General features: G+C 41.6%; 1 protein-coding gene across 1 annotated transcript in view; it reads left to right on the top strand.

Moving 5' to 3' along the window:
* Positions 1-25,961, top strand: part of CCND2 (cyclin D2) — a 37,343-nt gene extending 11,382 nt beyond the window's left edge. Inside the window, exons 3-5 of the mRNA XM_044679951.1 lie at positions 1,350-1,509; positions 16,276-16,421; positions 24,437-25,961. Coding sequence (XP_044535886.1) covers positions 1,350-1,509; positions 16,276-16,421; positions 24,437-24,592 — 462 coding nt within the window. The 3' untranslated portion in view covers positions 24,593-25,961. The remainder of the gene's footprint in view (positions 1-1,349; positions 1,510-16,275; positions 16,422-24,436) is intronic.
* Positions 25,962-26,212: the final 251 nt, after the last annotated feature.

Raw genomic sequence — 26,212 nt, 5'->3', positions numbered from 1 at the left:
ATTCCTTCGATTTATTCTGGTATTCTGGTCTCTAGCCCTTATACCTTCCTGTGGTCATTCTCTAGCTTATTGTTATGGCCTTCCTAAAATGGGACACCCAGAATGTAGAATATCACTTCTGGGTTGTAGACATTGCCGAATGCCTCCTTAAACTGCCTAAAAATATTGTTCATTTTTTGGGAGTTGTCCCATTGTATTTATGGCATGTACTCATTGAGAGTTTTTTCCTTAATGGGAATTATTTACCCATGCTTTCCCCATCTAGTACTTAGGAAGTTGATTTTTTGAACCCTAGGAGAGGATTTTACATTTATTTCTATCTTAACAAATTCGGCCCTACATCCTATATGACCAGGATTGTTTTGGGATCCTATCATCCAATATTTCATACTTAATCTTCTTTGATTTTACCTCTCAAAATCTTTACTTTTTTTTTTCAAGGTTTTAATAAAATATTATCTCCCAGATGCTCCAATCTTTGGCAGTTAAACATTCTATCTTTAAATTACCTTGTTTGGACTTGCCTGTATTTGTGTTGTTTCTCAACAGTAAAATATAGTAAGCTTGACTGCAAAGGGCCGGTTTTAGGTCTTTCAGAGTACCTTGTATATAGCAGGCATGAAAACAGTTAAAATTTACAGAATCTCTCCCAGTTTTGTGCCATCTCTAAATTCAATGAACCGTGCCGTAGTCCCAAATCGTAAAGATGATGCAGAGCCTGGGCAGGTTCCTAGGGGACTGTACTAGACATCTCTAACCACAAACTATTTATTACTATTTCCTGGTAAAAGTAAGATGTGACCTACATTTGCATTTTACTTGTATGATTACATAAAGATATTTCCGGGCACAAGACAGTTCCACAAAGTGTTTGAAGGCATAGGGAAAAGGGTTCAAGAGTAAAGTCTTAATAGAGACTTTTTTAATCAATACTGTATATTGGTTCCAAGGCAGGAGAATGGTAAGGGCTAGGCAATGGGAGTTAAATCGCGTGCCCAGGGTCACACAGCTGGGAAGTGTCTGTATCTCTTTTAATTAAATATGTTTTAGCTTTTAAAAAAAAATAGAGAGACTTTTTTTTTAACCCTTCTCTTCCATCCTAGAATCAATACTAAGTATTGGTTCCAAGGCAGAAGAGTAGAAAGGGGCAGGCAGTTGGGTTCAGGAGTCACACATGGCTAGAAAGTATCTGGGTTCACATTTGAACCCAGGATCTCTTGCCTTTCTAGCCACACACTGAGCCCGTGTGCCAACTTTAATAGTGATTAAATGCCATTCACTAAAGTCTATTCATCTCACCTTCCAGTGTGTTCAGATTGTGTTCCTTTTTTCCCTTCCTTCCCCACCAGGAGTGGGAATTGGTGGTGCTGGGCAAGTTGAAGTGGAATCTGGCAGCCGTGACCCCTCACGACTTCATCGAGCACATTTTACGGAAGCTGCCTCTGCCGAAGGACAAGCTGCTTTTGATCCGAAAGCATGCACAGACGTTTATTGCTCTTTGTGCAACAGGTAAGGGTAGGCTGCACTTTCATGGACTTGAGAGCACTGGGAGACACGGAGGAGGGAAGCACACTTTGGGACAGTCCCAGAGGAAGAGTGTCTTTCAGTTGTTTAAAACAACTCTGTGTCCAGATGCTAGAATAGCCTCAGTTTCATTACTGTGGTTTTTGTTTTACTTAATCTAAGCTTTCCCCTTCCCCCCCACCCCCACCCCCTGAGCTCATAAATGGTTTATGAGAACAGGTGTGGTATGGGGGGGGGGGGATGGTGCCTTTTAAAATCTTCTTTATGATGGCTAAAATGTTCTTTGAAAACTGCCTCTACTGCCTTCTGATTGTATTTAAGTGTTTAATCTTTGGAGAAAGACTGAAAGTTTGGAGATAAGCTGAAAGCAACTTGAAGAATGAGTTTAAATGTAGGCTAAAGGAATAAAGCCAAAGTCTCCCTTATTCTAATAAATGAGATCACTGGAGGGCTGGGAGGTTGGGAGAATGTATTTAGCTGAGTTGTCTCCTCCTTCCTTCCTCCTTCCTTGCCCTCCTGCTCTCATTGTGAAAACCATGTTCTCTCATTTAAAATTTTCCCGACTCTAGCGTGGCGTATTCCACCACATCTGATTATCGGTTTTCCCTTGGTGTCCACAGGAACTAGAGGTCAGATGGGACATGATCTCTCTGAATGGTCACCTTCCTGTTCTTTAGTACTCATTTTTGTAGCAGCCCAAGGGATGGGCCTGAAACCTGACCTTCCAGGGAAGAAGGAGGGTTGCCTGGAGAGGAGATGATAGAGCATCACTTTCCACCCAGAATACATTTGTTTGGACCTCCCTGAGGATGTGGATGATACGGTGCAGTTTGGGCACGGAAGAAGAGTTGTATATAGCTGCCAATGTTTTTAGGAATTAACTTCTGTGATCATTTAGAGCAGAGATTCTTAACCTTTTTTGTCATGGACCTTTTGAGCCTGTGAAGCCTAGTGGAGTGACCTAGTGAAGCCTGTGGATGCTTCTTCAGGATAATTTTTTTTTAACCTTTTCCTTCCATCTTAGAATCAATACTATATGTTGTTCCAAGGCAGAAGAGTGGTAAGGGCTAAGCAGTGGGGGTCAAGTGACTTACCCAGGGTCACACAGCTAGGAAGTGTCTGATGCCATATTTAAACCCTGGACCTCCCATCTCTAGGCCTGGCTCTCTATCCACTGAGTTACCCAGCTTCCCCCAAGGATCATGTTTTTAAATGCATAAAATAAATTACATAGGATTACAAAGGAATCCAGAAGTTTCTAGAAAAATTAGTAAAATGTAGTAATTTAGTAATTATTAGTAAAATAATTAGTAAAAATTAAGATGAAATTTTTTCCCTTATTCAAGTTCACAAACCCCTGAGATGGAACCTCTAAATAATCTTGCTCTAAATAATCACTTTAGATAACCATTTTGTAAATTCCTTTTGCCATATTTGCTTTTGTAGAGTTTAAAATTAATATTCAATAGCCAAGTATGATATTTAATAAGATTTATTAATATTTAACTTGCAGCAAAAGGAAACTTAAAAAGGGTAGAGAAGCAGGGAGAGAGTTTGCTCAAGCAACTCACATGGAAGAGCCCTAGAGAGGCATTACCCCAAACTTATATACAGTCACATAAAAGACACATGTAAACAGAAAGGAAAAGGGAATTTTGGGATGAGGGAAGAATTCTGGGAGATGAAGTCTAAAGGATACAAAATTTCCACTTACACACTTGCAAAGAAAAGCAGTGGTGTGTAGTGTTTAGAGCCAGCCTTGGAGTGAGGAAGGCCTGAATTAATGTCTTGTTTCTGACACCCATCCTGGTCCAAGCATCTTACTAAACCACTCAGTGTCTCAGGCCACTCTAAGGATATAAGATTGCAGAATAGGGACCCTCCAATTAATCAAAAAAGATTTATTAAGTTTCTGCTATATGCTGAGCACCATGTTCAGCATTAGGAATATAAAAAGAGGTGAAAGATAGTCCCTGTCCTCAAGGAACTTAAAATTTAATGATGGAGAAGGCACGCAAACAAATCTATAGCAAGAAAGATATATACAGGATAAAAAGGAAATCATCAATAGGGAAGACTTCCTGTAGAAGGTGGGATTTTGGATGGGACTTAAAGAAAGGCAAGGAATAAGGAGCTTATTATTCTCAATAAAATCATTGAGCCAGTCCAAAAAAAAATTACAAAAATCACCCCCCAAAGTACATTACTGCCATCTCTAATCTGATTAAGGAATGGATAATGTTCCCATTTCAGCATTTAGTCGGGGCTGCTATGCCATCTTCTGATGTCTGTTTCTAGAACAATGTGGATTTGTCAATCAGAGCTTTATGCTCAAATTCCCTACATTTCCTTCCACAGTACAAGGTTCTTCTTTTCCTTGGAGATTTCTCTGGGTTTGATTCCCTCAGATCCCAGCCTATTCAATGCAGAATATAGTCTACATGCTTACGTTGAGAGGTGTTGGCTTCTCTTCCAATAATCCCACTGGGCCATTCTGCAGACCCCCTACAGGCTAGACTGAACCATCTTTTAAGACTAAATCATTTCCCCTCTCTCTTCCCTTCTGCTTTCTGGCTTGATCCATAGAGGTCAATCCCTCAGTGACTCATTATTTTGTTCTCCTCGAGTCTTACCCTTCCTTTCCTCTCTGTTGATCATACAGCACTGTGGGGGTGAGGTTAACTCGTCCTTTCTCTGATCCTACAATGGCTGACCCCAGTTTCTAAGCTCCCTCGCTGTCTAGCGGTTGGGAGCCAAAAGAACCATATTGTCCTTATATCCCTACTGACTGTTTTTTCTTGGCTGGATCCTCCTTCATTTTGACCTCTGCAAGTCTGCTGGGTCTTAGTTTTCTCATTCATAAAAATGAGGAGAGTGGATTCGGAGATGAGTCTGGTCCCTTCCAGGTTGAAATGCTATCATTTCTGGCAATTTCTCCAAAAGACAAGCCCCCTAATTTCATACCTATTCTAAAATATGGGAATCCTCTCTTGGCTTCCTTAGCCAGCTGATTGGACTTAACTCATCAAAACTAAACCAAAACTAGCGACTTACTGAGTCAAAATAATAGGTTTGACTCTGACTTGAACCTGTTTTGAGAAATATCAACAAAAATATTTTGGCCCTAGGAAGTTTACACTCTACTTGGGAAGAAAGAGACAGAAGCAGGAAAAGATCTATAAGCAAATATAAATACAATGGAAACTGTAAGGGTTTCATTTGGATTGGGTTCATCTAGGAAAGCTTCATGGAGGGGATGTTTATTTGACTTGGAAGTAATGGTATATTATAGTATTTTGACCTAAATACTTGTTAGTGAATAGTACCAAAAGTTCCTTCCTTTCTCAATTGGATCTGGCCTTAAATGGCCATCAAGTTAGATTTGGCTTTAAGATATCTGGATTCCCACTGAGATCTTTGACCCAAGCCAGATGCCATCTTTAGACTTAGCCTTGATGAATGTAGAAGTGATTTTTTAATAACTGGTAAATCCAGGCATTTTTCTGCCTCAAGGTATATCCTCCAGAAGCTCTCAGACTTCTTACTTCCCGATCTAGCAACAATTATATCTTGCATTTATCTCACACCTGTAAAATGCTTTCAGATTTACTATTATCTGCCCTTTGTAACAAAGGATGTTTAGAGTTGGAAGGGATCTGCTTCATGCTGATAGACTTCCGATCAAAAGAATCATAAGATTTTAAACTAGACAGGGCTTTCAACGTAATATTTTCCAGCCACTTTAATTTGAATTTTACTGATAAGGAATCAAACTTAGACACTCAGTGATTTTCCCAAGATCACACAAGAAAATGCTAGGGTCAGGACTTGAACCTGAGTCTTTTAACTCTAAATTTGATGTTTTTTCCTTTTAAAACAAACAAACAAAAAAATGAAAGACCATTTAGGTAACCAAGATCCTGTGTAACTACTTGGTGATATTTGACTCCTGATGTCATGTTTATAAATTTCCAGTGAGCTTACAAGAACCAATGACACTTTCTTTTGAATTCAACATTGGGAGGAAGGGAGATGGTGATTCACATTTCCTTTTTGGTACCGTATGCTGCCATATTTGCTTCACCATTAAAGCTTTTTACCCCTTCCATTGTCAGGGCCACCCACTTATGGAAATCTGAGTCCTGAACTTCTAAACCCTATTGCTCTAAAATGATTCTCCTAGGAAGTCAGAAGTCGCAGAAGTATTGGCTCTATCTCTTCCTAGCTGGGTGATCTCAGGCAAGTTATAGTTCCCTTCTTTGGATTTCAGGTTTCTATGTAAGCCCAAGGTTTGGGCTAAATGACCCCTGAAGTTCCACAGGCCATAATTCATGTATTGTTGTGATCTTAGCCTGTGTAAAAACCAGGGCATCCTGGTTCTTCTTTTTCTCTCTCTGTCCCAACTTCTATTGTGCCTCAGAGTTAACCCCTTTCTGATGCTCCACTTGGAAGTGGCAGGGAGTATCTGAGTTAGCTGGTGCCAGCTTCCCTTTTTTGGCTCTTTGTCAAGGATGTGATTTTTATTGCCTCCTAGTGGTTCCCCATTGCAGAACAGATACGTGAGTGTCTCATTTCTTTCAGGAGGTATCATTGTTCCTTTATGTTTAATTCTAAAATTCAGTATCCTTTGAATCATAGAATTTTCATGGCTGATCAGGACCTCAGGAGTCACCAAGTTCAGCTCCTTTGTTTTTTAGGGAAGGAAAAAAAGGCCCAGAGAAATTGCCTGAGATCACCCAGTTTGGTGTTGAGATTTTAAGAGCAGTTTTTAAAGTTACTGTGTACTTTGTGTTCAGACAGTAAAAAGGAGATTATAATAGTAAAACTAGAACTCTAGTCCTTAGAATTTTAATGAAGTGTATTAGAATTACTTGGATAGGTCACAGAGAGAGAGGAAGATTAATTGTAAAACACTTAGCACAGTACCTGGTACATATTTAAATATTAATTATCTGAATATAATAGCCTAAATGCAATTGTGTGTTTTTTTTTAGAATCAATACTAAGTATTGGTTCTAAGACAGAAGATCACAAAGAGCTAGGCAATAAGGATTAAGTGACTTGCTCAGGGTCACAGAGCCAGGAAGTATCTGAAGTTAGATTTGAACCCAGGACTTCCTGTCTATAGCCCTGGCTTTCTATCTACTGAGACACCCAGCTTCTTCCCAGTATGACTAAAGTACAGGGTTTCTTGGAAGAGAATATAAGTGTAATAAGATTGGAAAGATAATCAAGGGCAGGTGCCACTCAGTATGGCATTCTACCTTGGAGGTAAAGATGGTGGCCATTGGAGGTTGTTGAGCAGGAATGCCTCCTGGGCAGACCTACCCTTAAGGAAGATCATGGTGACAGCTGTGTGAAGGATGGACTGGAATGGAGGGGAGATTTGAGGCATGGGAACCAATTAGAGTCTGTTGTAATAACTAAGCAAGAGAGGACGAGGACATGAACTAGAGTGATGGTTCTATGAATGGAGAGAAGATCTATGTTAAAGATGATGGCAGATGGAAGAATTGACAAAACTTGTTACCTAACTGGATATATGGTCTAAGTAAGAGAGAAGAGTCCAGGGCGACACCGAGATTGTGAACCTGGGTGACTGGAAGAATAGTGCTGTCCCCCCTCGTTCCCCCTTAATAATATTATTTTGGAAAATGAGAGGATTTGGGAGGAAAGTAATGATCTCTATTTTGCACATGATGAGTTTGGGATGCCTCTAGAATAGCTAGTTAGTATATCCACTAGGCAGGTGGTCCCGTGGGACCAATGCTCGAGAAACATCTGGGGCTGCCTCTATAGACCTGAGAATTACTTTCATAGAAATAATAACCGAATCCATTGGAAGCTGATGAGGGCACAAATTGAGGTCATAGAGAAAGAGAAGAGGGCAATTATCATTGCATAGATAAAGATCCAACCAACACCATCACCCCCGAAAAAAGGTAAGCAATAGTTGGACAGATAGAAAGGGAACCAAGGGAGAACAGTGTTACAAAAACCCAGAGAGAAGAGAGCCTCAGTAGTTTCAAAGGCTGAAGAGAAAATGAGGATGAGGACTTAGAGAAGGCTATTAGATTTGTCTGTTAAGATAGAGGTCCTGGGTTCAAATCTGGCCTCAGATACTTCCTAGCTGAGCGACCCTGAGCAAGTCATTTAATCCTAATTGCCTAGCCCTTGCTGTTTTTCTGCCTTAGAATTGATACTTGGGATGATTCTAAGGTAGAAGGTAAGGATTTAAGGGGAGGAAAAATCATTGGTAACTTTGGACAGAGCAGTTTGAGTTGAATAATGAGATTAGAAGCCAAATTGTAGAGGGTGTAGACTTGAGGAAGTGGCATTTAGCAGAGAGAAGGTGGAGAGAGATAGGAAGATGGCTAATGGGCATGGTAGAATAAAGTGAATTATTCTTTTTTTTTTTTTTTTTTTAAGGATTAGGAAGGCATAGGCATGCTTGTAGGCAGAAGAATTAAACCCCGGATTTCGCTTCTCTAGGCCTGGCTCTCAATCCACTGAGCCACCTATATGCCTTCAAGAGAACGTTTTTAAAGGACTTAGCCCAGTACTTGGCACAAGCGTTTAATAAATAAAATAAATAAATAAATAAATAAATGAAATTTTAGGCACCTGGGAAGGTAGAGGCTTCAGGGACCTGTGATGAGTGGGAGAGCTAATTGATGAGGGACATATAATTAGATATAATAAAATAATTGACTTGTTGCAGTGAGAGCCTAGTTGAGGAGAGATAATAAATGTTTATAGTGTGCCTCATCAGTGTAGCTGGAAGGCATGAGAAGAAAGAGGTGAACTTTTTGAGAATAAAAAGGGTAATGTTGGAATAAGTTTCCCCAAAAGCTCAATCCTGGGAAAGGGAGCAGGAGAAGATAGCCAGGCCAGCGGGGTAGCCTGGGGATAGTCCAAAAGTGGTCAAATGGTGTGGGTAAATAGGGAATAATAAATAAAAAAATATAAAGTATCTCTGAGTTCATAACATGGAATTAAAATCCCTGTGGGTGGAGGTAAAATGAAGATTAGGACCATCCCTCTGTGTAGCTGGGGCAGGGATGGAGGATTAAGCCATGGAAAATAAGTATTTTGAAGAATGGAGAAGCTAGGAGTTGGGAACATCATTGGTATTTATGTTGGAGTCTTTTTTTTTTTTTAAACCCTTAACTTCTGTGTATTGGCTCATAGATGGAAGAGTGTTAAGGGTGGGCAATGGGGGTTAAGTGACTTGCCCAGGGTCACACAGCTGGGAAGTGTCTGAGGTCGGATTTGAACCTAGGACCTCCTGTCTCTAGGCCTGTATGTTGGAGTCTTAATAGAAGGGAGATGGAGAGCCAGACACCAAGCCCTCTGAGGTCCCTCAAGGGAGGCAAGTGATGAGAATGTTCAGAGTTTCCCCCCTGTTGGCAGGTGGTTCGTGGTGGTATGTCCTCTGCATTTCTGGAGGGCCTTCCTCCGGGTAAGTAGGAGGAAGGCTGCAGAGAGGGCAGGAGATGGTACTTCTAGGAGGGCCTGGCGTTGTTAAGAGGGTACAGGGCTTCAAGGCAAGGGTGGTCCTTCTCCATAAGTCTCTTCCAATATTAATAGCTAATATTTATAAAAAATATTTAAAACATTTTACAATTTTTAACCTCATTTTGTCATTATGACCACCCCAGGATTAGTATTCTCCTTTTATGGATGAGAAAACTGAGGAAGACAGAGGGGAAGGGACATTTCCATGGTTCCACAGCTAGTGTCTAAAGGCCCCATTAGAATTCAGATCTTCCTGACTTGGGTTCCAGGACTCTTATCGACTGTATTTTTTGGTTTGTTTTTTTACTGTATTGTCTATCTACTAGCTACCCAAATTTGTTTGTAGTAATGCAGCGAGTAAGAACCTGGGGGCCTTCCTCTATGAACTTGGCTTAAATAATTTCCAGTTTTACTAGATTGCTGGACCCTCCTTCTCTCAGTATCCTTAAACTCACATCTTTAGGCACCGTGGGGCTAAGGGTGAATTGTTGGATGTGTTAAAAGAATCATAGAATCTTTTCTTTCTTTTTTTTAATGTTTACACTTTGTCTTAGAAGATACTAAGTATCTGTTCCAAGGCAGAAGAGTAGATTAAAATTAAGTGGCTTGCTCAGGGTTGAAAAGCTAGAAAATATCTGAGGCCAGATTTAAATCCAGGTCCTCCTGAACCACATAGCTGCCCCAGAATCATCTAATCTTTTTTAAAAATATATTTATTTTAAATATTTTTCCATGTTTCCATGATTCATTTTCTCTCCCCCCCACCTGGAGCCCATGAGCAATTCCACTGGGTTGTATAAATGTGATCACTTGAGGATCATCTAATCTTAAAAAGACTTCACTCTTGCCTGAAGCAAGAAGGATCTCCCCCTTCCCACACTCTTCCCCCCAACCTTGTACATGCTAAGCATTTCATTTAAACCAGGGAGGTTCTTAACCTGTGGTTGATAAACTTGGTTTCTCTCTCTCTCTCTCTCTCTCTCTCTTTCTCTTTTAAAAATATTTTAATAACTATTTCAATATAATTGTTTTCCTTTGTAATTCTATATATTTCATTTTATGTATTTAAAAATTATTCTGAGAAGGCGTACATAGCATACTGCCAAAGGAGTCCATCTCACACACACCTGCCTATATACATACATAGACACACACACACACACACACACACACACACACATATCAAAACCCTTCATCTAGAGAAATGATTTTTCAGTACAGATTTCCTAAGTAATTAATAGAATATTTCTCAAGTCTGTGAACTCCAAGATCCCACACTAAACCTGACAAAGGAGGAAATCTCGAGAGCATGCTAGAGAATCCCCTAGCTCTCAGGAAAGGTTCTTGTTCTAAGTAAATGAGACATAAATAGGAAATTCTTCCCTCACTTCCTGGGAGGGAGAGAGGAAAAAAATCATTTCTCTCCAGCCCATCTCTGTATACATGCCCCAAAGGTGGGAGGTGGCAGCCACATCCCTTCTTTTCACCCCTGCCCCCAGCCATACCACGGGGTGAAGGAGGAGGTTCCTCCCTCCCCCCCCCCAAAATAGGTGGCTGCACTCTGGGCGACCCCCAAAAGGAATTTTGTATCAGCACCGAAACCTCGCTCTGACCCCTCGCCTTAGATATGTCCTGATAGGATTCTCATAGCGTTCTCCATGGCAGGAGAGCTCCTCGAGAGTGAAAATGGTCTCGGTTTTGTATTTGTGTTCCCAGCAGTGGGCATTTAATAAAATGCTTGTTGATTGCCTGATAGGATGGGGCGGAGGAGTCCTCGAGCCCCTTTTCCCTTTGTGTGCCCCCTCCGCGGCCCCCCACACATGGCCTGCCTTCCAAGCCTTGCTGGTCTCGCTTCATCCCTCCTCTCTATCAAATCCTACTCAAGTCCCACCTCTTGCACAAAATCTTCCCCGATTATTCCAGCTCACACTGAACTCTCTTTCTCTGAACTCAACCATCTGAACCACCCCACAATTTATTACATCATCCCATTCTTTCTGACTAAGGAAGCTGCTAATATTAAGCTGCTCGTTGGCGCCTTGCCCAAGGCCCCTTGGAATGTTTCCATGTGTCCCGTGTTGTGGTTTTTCTGGCCCGTCGGAGGGAAGCTCATGTCATCCTGCCTTCGGAGCCCCCGGCTGGGGGATCCCAGGTGAGAGCCGGCTGCTGACGGGGACACCCGAGCGAACCCAGGGCCAGGGGGCGTCTCTTCATTAGACTGGATACATTTAGCAAAGGGCCGATGGGTGAGTCTGAGGCCGAGAAGCCCTGCCACTGACCCCAGCGAGACTTGTGACCGGTGTCAGACCGGATGGTGTTTGTTGAGTGCTTTTTAGCGGGAGTGATGTTTTCGGGTAGAGAGTGGGTAGAAATAACTCATTAGTGTCCTGGCTGTCTTTTTTCATCTTTTTTTGTCCTGGCTGTCTTTTTCTCATCTTTCCTCCCCTCCCTCCCCTATCTGTTTTTAAGAGGTGGCCCTTTTAACTGGGATATCTTCCACTGGCATTTCATTTTTGTGCTTGTCTTAAGAAAAAATGCTAAAATTTTACAACAATGGATGAACATTTAACACCTTTTTTTTTTTAGGTAGAAAATTAGTGCCAGCCCCCAAAGCACACATTTTTTGATAGAAAATCAGTCTAGATCTCCTAATTGTCAAAGGAATGCTCCTCCAGCAAGCTTGAGACATCAGCCTTCTGGCCAATAAGTGATAGACCAGGATTGATGTTCTTCAGTTTCTTGTACTTTTGGTCGAATTGTGAACTAGTCCAGCCATTTTGGAGAACAATTTGGTACTATTTTGGCTGCAAAACTAAATATATAGCCTTTGACTCAGCAATACCACTATTACTAAGTCAAAGAAAAAGGGAAAGAGCCTGTATGTACAAAGATGTGGTGGCAGAGAGTTAGAAACCAAAGGGATGCCCATTGATTGGGGAATAGCCAAGCAAGTTCTTTTTCTTTCTTTCTTTCTTTCTTTTTATTTTTTTAACCCTTAACTTCTGTGTATTGGCTCCTTGGTGGAAGATTGGTAAGGGTGGACAATGGGGGTCCAGTGACTTGCCCAAGGTCACACAGCTGAGAAGTGTCTGAGGTTGGATTTGAACCTAGGACCTCCCGTCTCTAGGCCTGACTCTTAATCCACTGAGCTACCCAGCTGCCCCCTCCAAGCAAGTTCTTAAATTAATTCTTTTCTTTTTTTTAACCCTTAATTTCTGTCTTCAAATAAGTACTGTGTAGTGGTTCTAAAGCAGAAGAGCAGAAAAGGTAGGCATATATGTGTTAAGAGACTTGCCCAAGGTCACACAGCTAGGAAATGTCTGGGGCCAGATTTGAACCCAACACCTCCTGTCTCTAGGCCTGACTATCTACTGAGCCACCCAGCTATCCCCTAAATTCTTAGTTCTTAAAGTTCTTCTTATTCCAAGTTCAGTGTGTTTTCCCTTGCACCACGGTACCAGCTTGAGTTCCCTCACACCCCACTTCGGCAAACTTTGTGAGCCTGTGGTGGCCTTCACAGGACATTTCCAAAGATTTTTAACTCTTAGTCATTTCCTTGGCTCCTCTTCCATTTCCTGCCCTAATCCCCTGTGAGTGGTAGCCTGTCATCCAGACCGCAAATGAACATCTGTCCAGAGGGGACTTGCTGCTGCTTTTTCTGGAGAGGGCTGGTTAGAAATCAGCAATGACCTGAATGAACCACTGGAGAAATCTGCCCCAGCATCAGACAGTTTTCATTTCATTAGTATAGAAGATATTTATAAGGTTTGCGTATATGTATATTGTTTATAGGGAATAAAATTGACCACATAGAAGCTGTGTCAAGTCAGTGAACAAACATTTAAGCACTTACTGCACACCCAGGCATTATTCTAAGGGCTGAAGATACGGAGAATGACCAAAAAAAAAAAAAAAAGATTTTGCCCTCAAGGGGCTCCCATTTCTCACGGAATTAGAATTTTGGACTCAGTTTGGCAAGCATAATCCCAGACCTTGTAGCTAACAAGTTAAATGTCTATCTTAGAAACAGCCCTCTCTGCAACTTCTCTCAATTAATAAAAAAAATTTGGGTGGCAGCTAGGTGGCTACACTTCCTAGCTGTGTGACCCTGGGCAAGTCATTTAGCCCCTGTTGTCTAGTCCTGGGGACCAGTGCACAGTATTGATGCTAAGATGGAAGGTAAGGGTTTAAAAAAATTAATTTGAACAACATTCTTCAACTTCTTTGCCACGTGCTTTCATGAGAATTAATTCCGAACTCCCCGTCCGTAGGCATCTTTGCTTCAATCATTTAATTAATGTGTTATGTCATTAATAGGAGCTGACCCTTCAGATCCTAGTTCTACAGGGAGGTCCAGGCATTGGGGAGCTTTGAGAGCCCTGGTTCTAGGGCCCGTGGCAGAAGCAAGGCAGTTTCTCTTCTCTCTGCCCCCAGATGCTTCCAGCCAGAGGCCCCCGTGGGTCTTGGATGTCTGTCTCATTTGCATTGTGAATGACACAGAGGGGAGCTAAGGAGGTTGTTGGGCAGAGAAACACTCATGTGACCCATGTGGAAGCCGACCTACAGCAGAGCGAAGAGGGGGCAGGGGCACTCTTTCATCCAGCTTGGCAGGGCAGAGGGGGAAGGGAACAGGTTAGAAGGGTGGAGGGGACAGTTTGATCCAAGACCATAATCCACTTCTGGGGGGCCAAGGAGGTAGGAAGGGAAAGAGACCGCGTGTCTAGATCAGTGAGGATCCAGGAAAGGGACTTAAAGGCATGGAAACAGACACCCCATCAGTGAGGATCCAGGAAAGGGACTTAAAGGCATGGAAACAGACACCCCTCCCCCATCACTGAGAATCCAGGAAAGGGACTTAAGAGCATGGAAACAGACACCCCTCCCCTATCAGTGTGGATCTAGAAAAGGGACTTAAAGGCTTGGAAACAGACACCCCTCCCCCAACAGTGTGGATCTAGAAAAGGGACTTAAAGGCATGGAAACAGACACCCCTCCCCCATCAGTGAGGATCTAGAAAAGGGACTTAAAGGCATGGAAACAGACACCCCTCCCCCAACAGTGTGGATCTAGAAAACAGACTTAAAGGCTTGGAAACAGACACCCCTCCCCCATCAGTGAGGATCCAGGAAAGGGACTTAAAGGCTTGGAAACAGTCACCCCTCCCCCATCAGTGTGGATCTAGAAAAGGGACTTAACGGCATGGAAACAGATGCCCCCTGTGTTTCCTGGCTAAGGGCTCATGGTGGAGAGGTACTATATATTAGCTTTGAGTCAGTATACTGCAGTGGAAAAGAGCTCCAGGCTCCAAATCTGGGACAGGCAGCTTCTGTCCTAACTCAGACACTTTCTCTTTGAAGTGGGCAAATGACTTCCCTCTCATTTGGGGAGAGTAATGCTTATGTAGTGTTTTTATAAGGAAAAGACCTTCTTTACAACTGAAAAATGACATTTTCATGACCTGGTATCATAGTAAAGAAGGAGCCGGACTTGAGTCGAAACCTTGCCACTGAGATTTAATAGAGGTATGGGTCAACTCTGTGGGCCTCAGTTTCTTCATTTGTAAAATGAGGATAATAATATCCATAGTATTTAGTCTCAGTACAGTGGTGAAGATATGAGGTAATATATAAATTAGTATATCAGTATCCATTATTGTTATAATTATTTAACATAAAAATTATAAATTATATGGAATAAAAATTACCTGAGTTTCAGAGATTACTACAGACCTGAATTTTCCTGGAATATTCCCTTATGAAGGAAAAAAAGGTCTCAAAGGCAGGGGGGGGGGGGAAGAGGCCTAATTTAGGACGTGGCTACCACCCTTTCCTATAGGAAACTACAGGGTCATCTTGAAATTCATGAACTTTTATTGTCTTTTTTAAAACAAACAAACAAACAAAACCTTACCTTCTGTCTTAGAATCAATACTAAGTATGGGTTCTAGGGCCAAAAAACAGTAAGAGCCAGGCAATTGAGGTTAAGTGACTTGTCCAGGATCACACAGCCAGGAAAGGTCTGAGGCCTAATTATGCACATTAATTTTTTTTTTAACCCTTACCTTCCATCTTAGAATCAATTCTGTGTATTGCTTCCAACACAGAAGAGCATTAAGGGCTAGGAAATGGGGGTTAAGTGACTTGCCCAGGGTCACACAGCTAGGAAGTGTCTGAGGCCAGATTTGAACCCAGGACCTCTTGTCTCTAGGCCTGGCTCTCCATCCACTGAGCCACCCGGCTGCCTCCTGCACATTAATTCTTACTCATGTAAGACAGGATGACACCCTTCCGTCTCGTCTTTGTGAAGAAGGCCTAAGAGGATGATAATCTTCAGGATCAGGCATAGAAGAGCCTGGGTTCACTTCCAACTCAGTTCTGTGCCCTCTTGGTCAAGTTGTTCATCTTTTCCATCTTACCATCATTCCTCCATCCCTTTACTAATAATGTGGGCCTGACTGTCCAGGATGCTAGGAAATACGTAAACTGCTCATAAGATGTAGAACTAAAAGGAAGAGGGGCAGGTGGGTAGCACAATGGAGAGAACACCAGGCTTAATGTTAGGAGGTCCTGGGTTCAAATCTGACCTCGGGCACATCCTAGCTGTGTGACCCTGAGCAAGTCACTTAACCCCCATTGCCTAGCCCTTGCCCTTAGAGTGGTTACTAAGACAGAAAGTGAAGGATTTTTTAAAGTTATTTATTTAGAATAATTTTCCGTGGTTCCGTGATTCATGTTCTTTCCCTCCCCTCCCGGAGATGACTAGCAATTCCACTGAGTTTTACACATATCGTTGTTCAAAACCCATTTCCAGATTATCAATATTTACAATAGAGTGATCTTTTAACGCCAAAACCCCGATCGTGTCCCCATCGAACCATGGGGTCAGTCATAACGTTTTTCTTCTGCATTTCTGCTCTCCCAGTTCTTTCTCTGGATGTGGAGAGCATTCAGAAAGTAAAGGATTTAAAAAAAAAAAATAAAAAATGAAAGGGTCTGGAGAAACCTCTTGTTTTAGACCTAAATAACTGAAGGCCCTGAGAAGGGACGTTGTTTCAGACCATGCCGGGAGCAGGCCTGGGGCTCAGGATCAGGCGCCCCAAGCAGGCAAGCCCACGGGACGAGGATCTGGTGGTAGTGGGGGGCCCCTCCGGGGTGGGGCTGTGCCTTTGGGGTTCCCCCTCCCCGCGTTCTTCCTGTACCCTGACGTCTCGGGGTCCTTTCTCGTCCCGCACAGACTTTAACTTTGCCATGTACCCGCCCTCGATGATCGCAACTGGAAGCGTGGGAGCAGCCATCTGCGGCCTCCAGCTCGACGGCGAGGACAATTCCCTTTCTGAGCATCTCACCGAGCTTCTGGCGAAGATCACCAACACCGACGTGGTACGTGAGCGTCTGCCCGGGCCCAGGAGGCCGGGAGCTTCTCTTGCTCTGACCCGGGGACGTGGAGGCTTGGCTTGACCTATAGGTCGTTTTCCTTCTGAAGTCTGATGGGGGCTGCTGGGTAGTGCAGTGGAGAAAGCACTGGGATAGAGGCTCTCATTCACGAGTTCCTATCTGGCCTCGGATGCTGACTGGCTGTGTGACTCCGGGCAAATCATTTACCCCTTTTTTTGGCCTCAGTTTCCTCATCTGGAAAATGAGCTAGAGAAGGAAATGGCAAACTACCCTAGTATTTTTGCCGAGAAAACCCCAAATGAGGTCATGAAACTTGGACAGGACTGAAACAACTCAGCAATGACAAAAATCCCTTTGTTTTTGCATTATGTACAGACATAGGCCTGCTGTAACCTTGTTCAGCTAATTTAGGGGGGGTGACACGGTGGCCCAGTGGGTAGAGGGCCAGGCCTTGAATTGGGATGTGGCCTCAGATGCTTTCTAGCTTCATGATCCTGGGCAAGACACCTAACCCCATTTGCCTAGCCCATGCCCTTCTGTCTATGAGTCGTTACTAAGACAAAGTAAAATTTTAAATTTAATGATATAATAAAAAAATTACATAATAATTAATTATATAATGATCATATAATAATAAATTATTATATAATAATAAATTATATATAGTGATAAAGTGATATCTATAATAATAAATTAAAATTAAAAATAATTTCAGGTCATTAACAAACTTACCATGCCCTTTTTTTTTTTAAGCCCTTACCTTCTGTTTTAGAATCAATACCAAGTATCCATTCCAAGACAGAAGAAACAGTAAGGGCTAGACAATGGGGGTTCAGTGACTCGCCTGGAGTCCCTCAGCTAGAAAGTATCTGATACAGATTTGAACCCAGGACCTCCATTGTCAGGCCTGCCCCTCGATCCCTTGAGCCATCTTGCTGCCCCTTGCCCTACATTTTTTAGATGGAGATACCAAAACCTAGAGCTAGGTAGGGCTCCCCCACAGACTCACAGCTCAAAAACAAAACAGAATTAAAAGCTAGCTTGCCTAACTTGTTCCTGCTTAGTGCGGCGTGGGAATCATTTTACCTCAAAGGTTGTTTGATACATAGCAGGGGTTTGTCATCTTTTCTTTTCTTTTTTTTTTGTCTTGGATTGCTTTGACAATTCGATAGAGCCTTTGAATCCTTTCTCAGAACATATTTTTTTAATGGAAAAAAAAAAGATTGCAAAGGAAAACAATATATTGAAATAATTATTAAAAAAATAGTTCCGTCTTCAGGTTCAGAACCCCTTGGGTTGCGGGAAGTAGGAGAGAAGAACATTTGTCTTTCATAGTGCTCGAAAGTCACCATGACAACATGCAAGAATGCAGGAAAACTTTACCATGAAACATTCCAGACATACCAAGGGCTTTGAGAATGTGCTGGTTTGGGAGCAGGCTGCCTTGGGGCTCCTAGGGACTTGGGGGCCCTGAATTTAGTGGCTTTCCTTGAAGGGAAACCTTGGGTGGCCCCTCTGATCCCTCTGTAGCCCTGAGGCTAGAGATCGCCTTGGACAGATGCCTAGGACTAAAGGTGGGGAAAGTCCCTTCAGGAAGGAGCCTGCTTTGCGTGGCTCCTGGTTTTTGTTTGTTTTGCCACCATCGTCGTCGTCATCTTCTTCTTTCAAACCCTCACCTTCTGTCCTAGAATCACGCCGTGTATCATATCGGTTCCGAGACAGAACGGTGGTGAGGGGGCCACACAGCGAGGAAGGCTCTGGGGCCAGATTTGAAGCCAGGACGTCCCATCTCCAAGCCTGGCTCTCCCTCCATGGAGCCTCCCAGCTGCCCCTCTCACACCGTTCTTATGGAAAAGGCAGAGATGTGAGCTAGAGGATAATGGATTCATTCCCAGTGGGGAGGTTCCCTTCAGACAGTGAGTGGTGTCTGCTTGGGAGTGAAGCTCTCCCTCCGTCTGTGATGATCCTGAGCTGTTGAGGCATTTTTTTTTTTAATCAGTGACTTGGTCTTAGACACGGATGGCATACTTCTCTATTTACAGATGACCCAAAACTCCAGAGGGATCACTCATGTTCTAGGTGACAAAATCCAAAAAGATCCTTGACAAGAGACCCTGGACAAGTTACTTATCCCCTGTTTGCTTCAATTTCCTCATCTGTAAAATGGGGATTATGACACCCAGGGTTGTTGCGAGGATGAAATGAGATAATAGTTGTAACATGCTTGGCACAGTGCCTGGCACATAGTAGACACTATATGGATGTTTATCATTATTCTTCTTCAGAAAAGGCAATTCTGTAATGCCTCCTTGGCCCACTTTTTGAGTCCTGTGGCTTGATGAGCTAATAATAATAACAATAGCTAACATATTTCCTTTATCTGTTATACATGTGATTTGTATATATTTTGTATATGTGTAAATGCACATATATGTTGTATATACATAGAAATAATTGTTTAAAATGATGTGTATGTGTTAGATAATATTTCTATATTTTAAATAATATATGATATATGCACATATTTTAGATATAACACATACATATATAAACATTTTATATGTTATATGCATATATTTATAGATGCATTTAAAATATATGTATATGCATTATATTTTATAAATATATTTAAATACTACATCGATATATACACATAATATTTATAGATATAACATTTATGCATATATTTATAGATACACTTAAACTAACGTGTATATTAATATTTATAAATATATTTTAAATACTACATTGTTATTTACACATAATATTTATAGATATGACGATGCATATATTTTTTATTATTTTATTATTAAATAAATAGATTTAAAGTAATGTTGTATATATTTATAGATATATTCAAAATAATATATATGTGTTGTATATACATATACTATTTCTATATAAATCGGAGGTCATCCTCATTGCCCCCGTTGGCTGACCTCGTATCTCCCCCAGGAGTCCCCAGCCCACTCTTCTGTCATGTGTGTCTATCACAGGGTTGGAGGAGGACTTGCCATGTTTCTTTCTTGGCTGCCTCAGGACATTGGGGACATGGGTCCCAAAAGCTTTGGGAAACCTTTCCAGGGGACCCTTTCCCTTTCATTAAAGCACCCCCAGAGAGCACACTTCTCCAGGGCACTGGCGTTTGATTCTCTGGACTCCTGAGGCTTATAGTGGGGTTTGGGGGGAGTTGGAGGGAAGGGTGGAGGGCAGAAGGAACGGGACTAGTTAGGAAGTGGGAGGGAGAATAAGCACCAGGTTTCTCTCTCTGCCTTATTTTTCCCCTGGGCCACATTTTGTATGCAAGGGAACGTTGAGCCAATCAGCCTCCGAAGAAAGGGGAAAAAGAGTTTCCTAAGTTGTCTTTGCCCGAGTTGGCAGCTGCTCTGGGGGTTTATTCAGGTTTTTGTTCCCCGCTGGAGTGCTGTGCGTGTGTGATGACAATGAAGAGACACAGTTAACACTGAGGGCTAATGGTAAAGTTCCGTCATCCCCATTCACGGGCAGAGGGGAAGCCAGCAAACAGAGGAAGTGAGAAGCCCGTGTAATGAGCCGGACATTGCAGACATCATGGATGTCAGGGCTTTGAGCCTAGAGAGGGAAGCAGAGAGATGGGGAGAGGAGGGACGAGGCTGGGGGGCAGGGGTCTGAGATCGTGAGAGTTGGACGTTTGCCTCGATCCCTCGGCATTGTAGCTGTCACCTGTCCATGCTGACATGTGCAGGCTGAAAAAAGGCAGAATGAGGGGGTGAAAATATTATTGAACTGAGAAGCCATCCTGATCCCAGCTCTGTCCCCTCTTCACGGGGTGACCTTGCAACTAGGTCTGTGTGTATCTCTTAAAATAGGGGAGAGGGGATATCAATCTCCATAGCTAAAGAATTCTGTATTTTTTTGATTCTTCCTCTAGGATTTAGAGCTAGATGGGACTTTAGGGATCCCCAAAGCCCCTTTCTCCCCCTTATTTTATATATAGAGAAATGGAGACCCAGAAGAATGAAATTACTTGTATCTGCTCTCTCTACTCTTCCCTAATTCAGACCTCAACAATTTCCCTTTCCCTCCTTTGCCTCTTTCTACCTCAACTCCTTAGAATGTTGGAATCTTGTGGTTGGAAAGGGCTTGAAGACCATCTCTTGTCCTTATCTGTACCTGAACAATTGTATTGTAGGTATCTCCTCTATATATTTGACAAGTCTTTTATTGGAACGTCTCTACTCATTAGAGAAGGCAGCCCATTCCACTTTTGGACAGTTGGACAGATTATAATTTATATTTCCTTATATCTAACCAAATTGTTCTTCTCTGTCGATTCCTCGCATTCTCTCTGACAGAATGTCTGCTCTGCTCCTCTCACTAGAGACCCTCCTCCATCCTAGGATGCTGTCAGTCTCTTCCCCAGTTCTGTTTGCTTTCTCCCTTCTCTTTCTCGAAGCCGCTGACTCATTCTCCAAGACAGTCTCCCCTCTACTTTGGTCTTGTTTCTCCGTCACCTCCATGGCGGGACCTTTGGGAAACAGCCGACAGAGCTGTTTACAGTTGGTGCGGTTAGCGTTTCACAGTACCACATGCCAGCTAATAAATAAAGACTGGCTTCTGGAGTTTTGCCCAGCAGTACCCCCATTCATCATCACAGGAAAAACTAGCACAGCCCTTTAAGTCATGATTCCTAGACAGGTTCTTCAAAATAATTTCTAGAGCCTTTATTTTTATTTTTAAAAACCCTTTTCTTCCGCCTTAGAATTGACAAGGCAGAAGAATGGTAAGGGTTGGGGTTAAGTGACTTGCCCTTCAGAGTCTTTAAATAAAAGTTTAAAAGGACTTGACTTCTATGATCCTCTCACTCTTTCAGGAGGGAGGGGGATTACAGAAATTACTAATATTTTTCTGATGAAGAAACTGAGGTTCAGAGCATTTATACTACTTTCCCCCATGGCCAACACAGCTTTTAAGTATTTCAGGCAGGATTTGAATCTGACTTTTTTTCCATTATAAGATAGTGGGGGGTAGGGGGGGAAGCCCTCTCCTTAGAGGTAGTTAAAAAGAATTGAATTCAAATCTGGCCTCAAAAAAACTGTGTGACCCTGGGAAGATCACTTAATCTCTGTCTTCCTCAGTTTCCTCAGCTATAAAATTAGGTTATTAATAGCTTCTACCTCCCAGAGTTGTAAGGATCAAATGAGATAATATTTGTGAAGTGCTTGGTGCATAATAGACACTTTAATAAATTCTTTTTCAAGAGACTTTCTAATACTTGTCTATATATAAATAGAGGTTGTATGTGCCATTTTATATGCAATAATATTATCTCATGTTAATGGAAGTTCCATCTCCACTTTTTCTACTTTAGAGACCAGAACAAGAACATCTCCGTCAAAAAGTATTTCCTGGAAGCAACTAGGTACCTAGATTGAGCCTGGCCCAGAGATGGGGAAGTCCTGGGTTCAAATGTGCCCTCAGATACTTCCTAGCAGCTTGAGCCTGGGAAAGTCACTTAACCCCCTTTGCCCAGCCTTTTCTTTTGTCTTGGAACCAAAACATAGTATTGATTCTAAAACGGAAGGTGAGAGTTAAAAAAAAAAAAAAAAAAAAGTATGGTGTCCCTATTGTATGACCAGCATTATGCCAGCTGCTGTGAAGGTTACCAAAAAATCTAAGATGTGCCTCTGGTCCTCAAGGAGCTTATCTAAAGAGAAATAGGGAACAAGACTGAACAATACTTGGCAATAGTTAGCCAAGTGATAAATTGTGGAGACTCCCTGAAGGCTGTGGGCTGTCAAAAGTGCAAAACAGATAAGAAAGCATCGTGTGGTACCAACTCCAATGTTAGTGGTGCTCATTTATTTATTTTTTGTTTATTGCTATTGGTTTTTTTGTTATTTTACTACTCTCCCACTCTTGGACCGTGAACAGTGAGGAGACATGGAGAGGATAAAACTAGATAGCTTGTTGTTAGGCTGCGGATTTTAGATTTGGTGAGGTAGGATCAAAGGGAACTTGAATGTGTTCTTTGGCAAGAATGCATTCTGGGGTGGGAGAAATAAATGACCAGAGACTTAGAAACTTGAGTCAAAAAATGGAGGGGAGCTTAGAAAGCTGGAAGGAGGCCTAGAAAGACACCAGCCTAGCCCCAGAGGTCACACCCCACTGGTCAGCAGTAGAACCAGGCCTTGAACTCTCAGGATGGATCACCATTCTGCGTTGGACACTGGCTGCTCTGCTTCTTTGTGGGCTCCCCCATTCCCTAATCTTTAATATGAACGCGTTTCCTATTGCCACGTTGCACCATTGGCTTATATCGAGTGTGTGGTCCACTATATCTCCAGATTGTTTTCATAGGAACTGTTTCTAGCCATGCCCCCTCTGCGTGTTGTATCTGTAAAGTTGATGTTTTGAATCTTTGTGAAACGTGAAACCTATGAAAATATTCCAAGTTCATTGTCTATGATTTTGACCCATTATTCTAGCCTGTTGATTTCTTCTCGTATCACTGTGTTATCTATTAAGTCTCCCAATTGTATGCCATCTGCAGATTTGGCAAGCTTTTCTTTTTCTTTTCTTTTTTTTTAAAGAACCTTTAATTTTTGTCTTAGAATCAATACAATATATTGGTTCCAAGGCAGAAGAGTGGTAAGAGCTAAGCAGTGGGGGTTAAGTGACTTGCCCAGGGTCTGGGAAGTGTCTGAGGTCAGATTTGAACCCAAACCCTCTCAATCTTACTGAGTCACCTAGCTGCTCCCTATTGCTCTTTCTAAGTCATTGATAAAAACATTGAATTTGCTATGAGCAAAGCAACACTCTCCATAAGAAACCTCCCTCCTGTTTGGCATCCATTAATTTCCCCCCCTTCTTTTTCTTAATATAATTTTATTTTTTATATATTTTTCCATAGTTATATGATTCATGTTCTCTCCCTCCCCTCCCCTCTCCTAGAGCTGACAAGTAATTCCACTGGATTATACATTGACATCCATTTATTAATGACCCTCCTTTGGTTTCAGTCATCCATCAGCTGCCTCTGAGCCATCATCGATGCTACTATTTCTATTTCTGTTTCTCCACATTACTTACAATGATACTTTGTCAAATACTTTGTTGAAATCTAGATAGACTGTGGTTATAACATTTCCTTATAACTTGCCAATATAGTTACTTTCCAAAAAAAGAAATGAACTCAGTCTGGCATGGCCTGAATTTGAAGAAGCCAAACTAGCTTTTAGTGATCATTGCTGCCCTTTCTAAGTCCTCACAAACCATCCTTTCAATAAAATTTGTCTAGTAATACATGAAGAACCCAGATTAAATTGCTTGCCAATTTCGGGAGTGGGGAGGGAAGAAAGGAAAGAGACAACATAAATCACATAACTTTGGAAAACTTATGTAAATTTGTCATTAAAATAGAGATAAAAAATAATAAAATTATCTAGTAATACATGAATGATCCAAATTGAATTGCTTGTCAATTCTAGGAAAGGGAGGGAAGAAGGGAAGAGAGACAACATGAATCATACAATTTTTGGAAAACTTATGTAGAAATTTATTAAAATAAAATATTGGTAAAAAAATAATAAAGTTATTTAGTAATACAGGAATAATCCAGATGAAATTGCTTGTCTATTCCAGGAAGGGGGAGGGAAGAAGGAAAGAGAGACAACATGAATCATATAACTTGGGAAATTTATGTAGAAATTTGTTATTAAAATAAAATAATTTTAAAAATTAATAAAACTATCTAGAATTTTGCCAGGACCAGAAGTCAAGCCCTTTACCCTATAGTTTTCATAGTTTTCCTTTTGTTGAAGAATAAGGCCCTTCATACTCTTAATATTCCATTCTCCATGCTCTTTCAAAGTTTCTGAGGATGACTCAGAAGTCACATCTGTCCCTTTTCTAACTGCTGTTGGATAGGGTTCCCCTGGACCTACTGACTTTGAGCTCTTGGTGGACAGTAGGGAATCATCTACCTTCTTACTTTCAATTTCAAATCCTCTTTCTCCTAGGATTGCCTGAAAGCCTGCCAAGAACAGATCGAGGCTGTGCTGGTGAATAATCTGAGGCAAGTTCGACAGGAGGAACAGCAGAGGAATCCCACAAAGACGGTGGATGAACTGGACCAAGCCAGCACCCCCACAGATGTGAGGGACATCAACCTGTGAGGATGCCAGTACAGAAAGAAAAAAGAAGAGAAAGAAAGAGAGAGTGAGAGAGAGAGAGAGGGAGAGAGGGAGAGAGAGACAGAGAAAGCATAGTGCCTGCTCTCTAGACTCCCGTTCGGGTGTTTTCTTACTTTGTGGGGTTTTTTTTTGTGTGTGTGTATGTGTGTGTGTGTTTTTTAGAACAAAACTTTTTTTAATCTACTTCCACCTAGAAATATTTAAGGGTCTTTTAGAAAACAGAAAAAAAAAAAAAGAAGCCTACAAAAAAATGGAACTATTAAACATATTTGGTGCCTATAATGTTGAAAAGAAGGGAATCGTGATCTTTGTGACAAGTTACTGTTTGGTTATGTATAGTAAAATGCTTATATGAAAGCATACAAAGTAGCTAGAGAAAATGTATGCCTGCAGATGTGGGAACGAAGCAGATTATACTCTATTTTTCCATATTATGAACTAGTGCATACATAGATGGAAGAAAGGAACTGTGTGATTCATGGTTTAATTAGATTGCAAAGCAATGGACTAAAGGGGTTGGAGAAATGAGGAAGTAATGAGGAGACAACACACAAAGATAATTATCTCTGATGCAATTGAACCATTCTGGATGCAAAGGTTCTTTGGCTCTCGAGAAGTTGCCTTTGGTTTAATTGGAAATGTATGTTGGATCTCTCAGCGTTAGTTGCGTTTACTCCCATCTGGACTCACTGCCGCCCAGGACGGAGAGAAGATGCTTTATTTTTCCCGTCAGAGACAGGTGATTGGTTCCTGGGTTGTTAATGCGCTGCTTCACATGGCCCACCACAGACCATAGTAGTACCACGTTGTCAGTGGGAGGGGAAGTCCCGCTTTGGGCCGTTCCCAGGGGTCATGTTTTAGGGCAGAAAAAACAGGACCAGAATCTGAATTGCTGCAATAATATAACAAGGGTGATGAGGTCTTCACATCCTTCACCAGTCCAAATTAATTCTCTGGACTGATGAACATTTCTTTTCCACAGCTCAGCATTATTATAAACCATTCCATTCAAAAAAGCACTTTGAAAATTATTCTTGAGGGGTAAATGGGATGGTTTATGAAAATCATGTGGAGCAAAGGATGGAGAGGGGTTAAAAAATAGAGTTCTCCTCTCCCCCTCCCCAGTTTTTCTATATTGCATTTGATTTATTCTCTCAATAGCTCCCACAGTTATGATGGAAGATGAGAGACACCCCATTCAGATGACATTCCCATCACAACATTCCTGATGAAATTCCAAAGGAAAAAAAAAATTATTCCTGTGTCACAGAAGGATCTTAATATACCTACCTGCACACTTCTCCTTTGGGCCTTAAAAGACAAATTACTGTTAGTGCAAAAGTCAGGTGACTGGACACACCAGGGGCGCAGTGTTTTCTTTTGTTTGTTTGGGTTTTTTTTCCTTTTTTTTTTTTTTTTTTTTTTAATTTTTTGGAGCGGAGATGGTTAATTTTATTACAAAATTGTATTCAGTGTACTTGAATTTTTTTTTCCACTCTGTTTTCAAAGAGGAAGTAAAGGAGTTGGAGCAGCAAATAAAAAAAATTTGCACAGTTATATTAACAGGTGAGAGGGAGTATATGAAGCTGTTGTTTGAAATAT

The sequence above is a fragment of the Gracilinanus agilis genome, chromosome 5 (assembly GCF_016433145.1).
Source record: "Gracilinanus agilis isolate LMUSP501 chromosome 5, AgileGrace, whole genome shotgun sequence".
NCBI classification, from domain to species: Eukaryota; Metazoa; Chordata; class Mammalia; order Didelphimorphia; family Didelphidae; genus Gracilinanus; species Gracilinanus agilis.
Note: the sequence above shows the minus strand (reverse complement) of the source record. Positions and strands in the feature narration are given on the sequence as shown.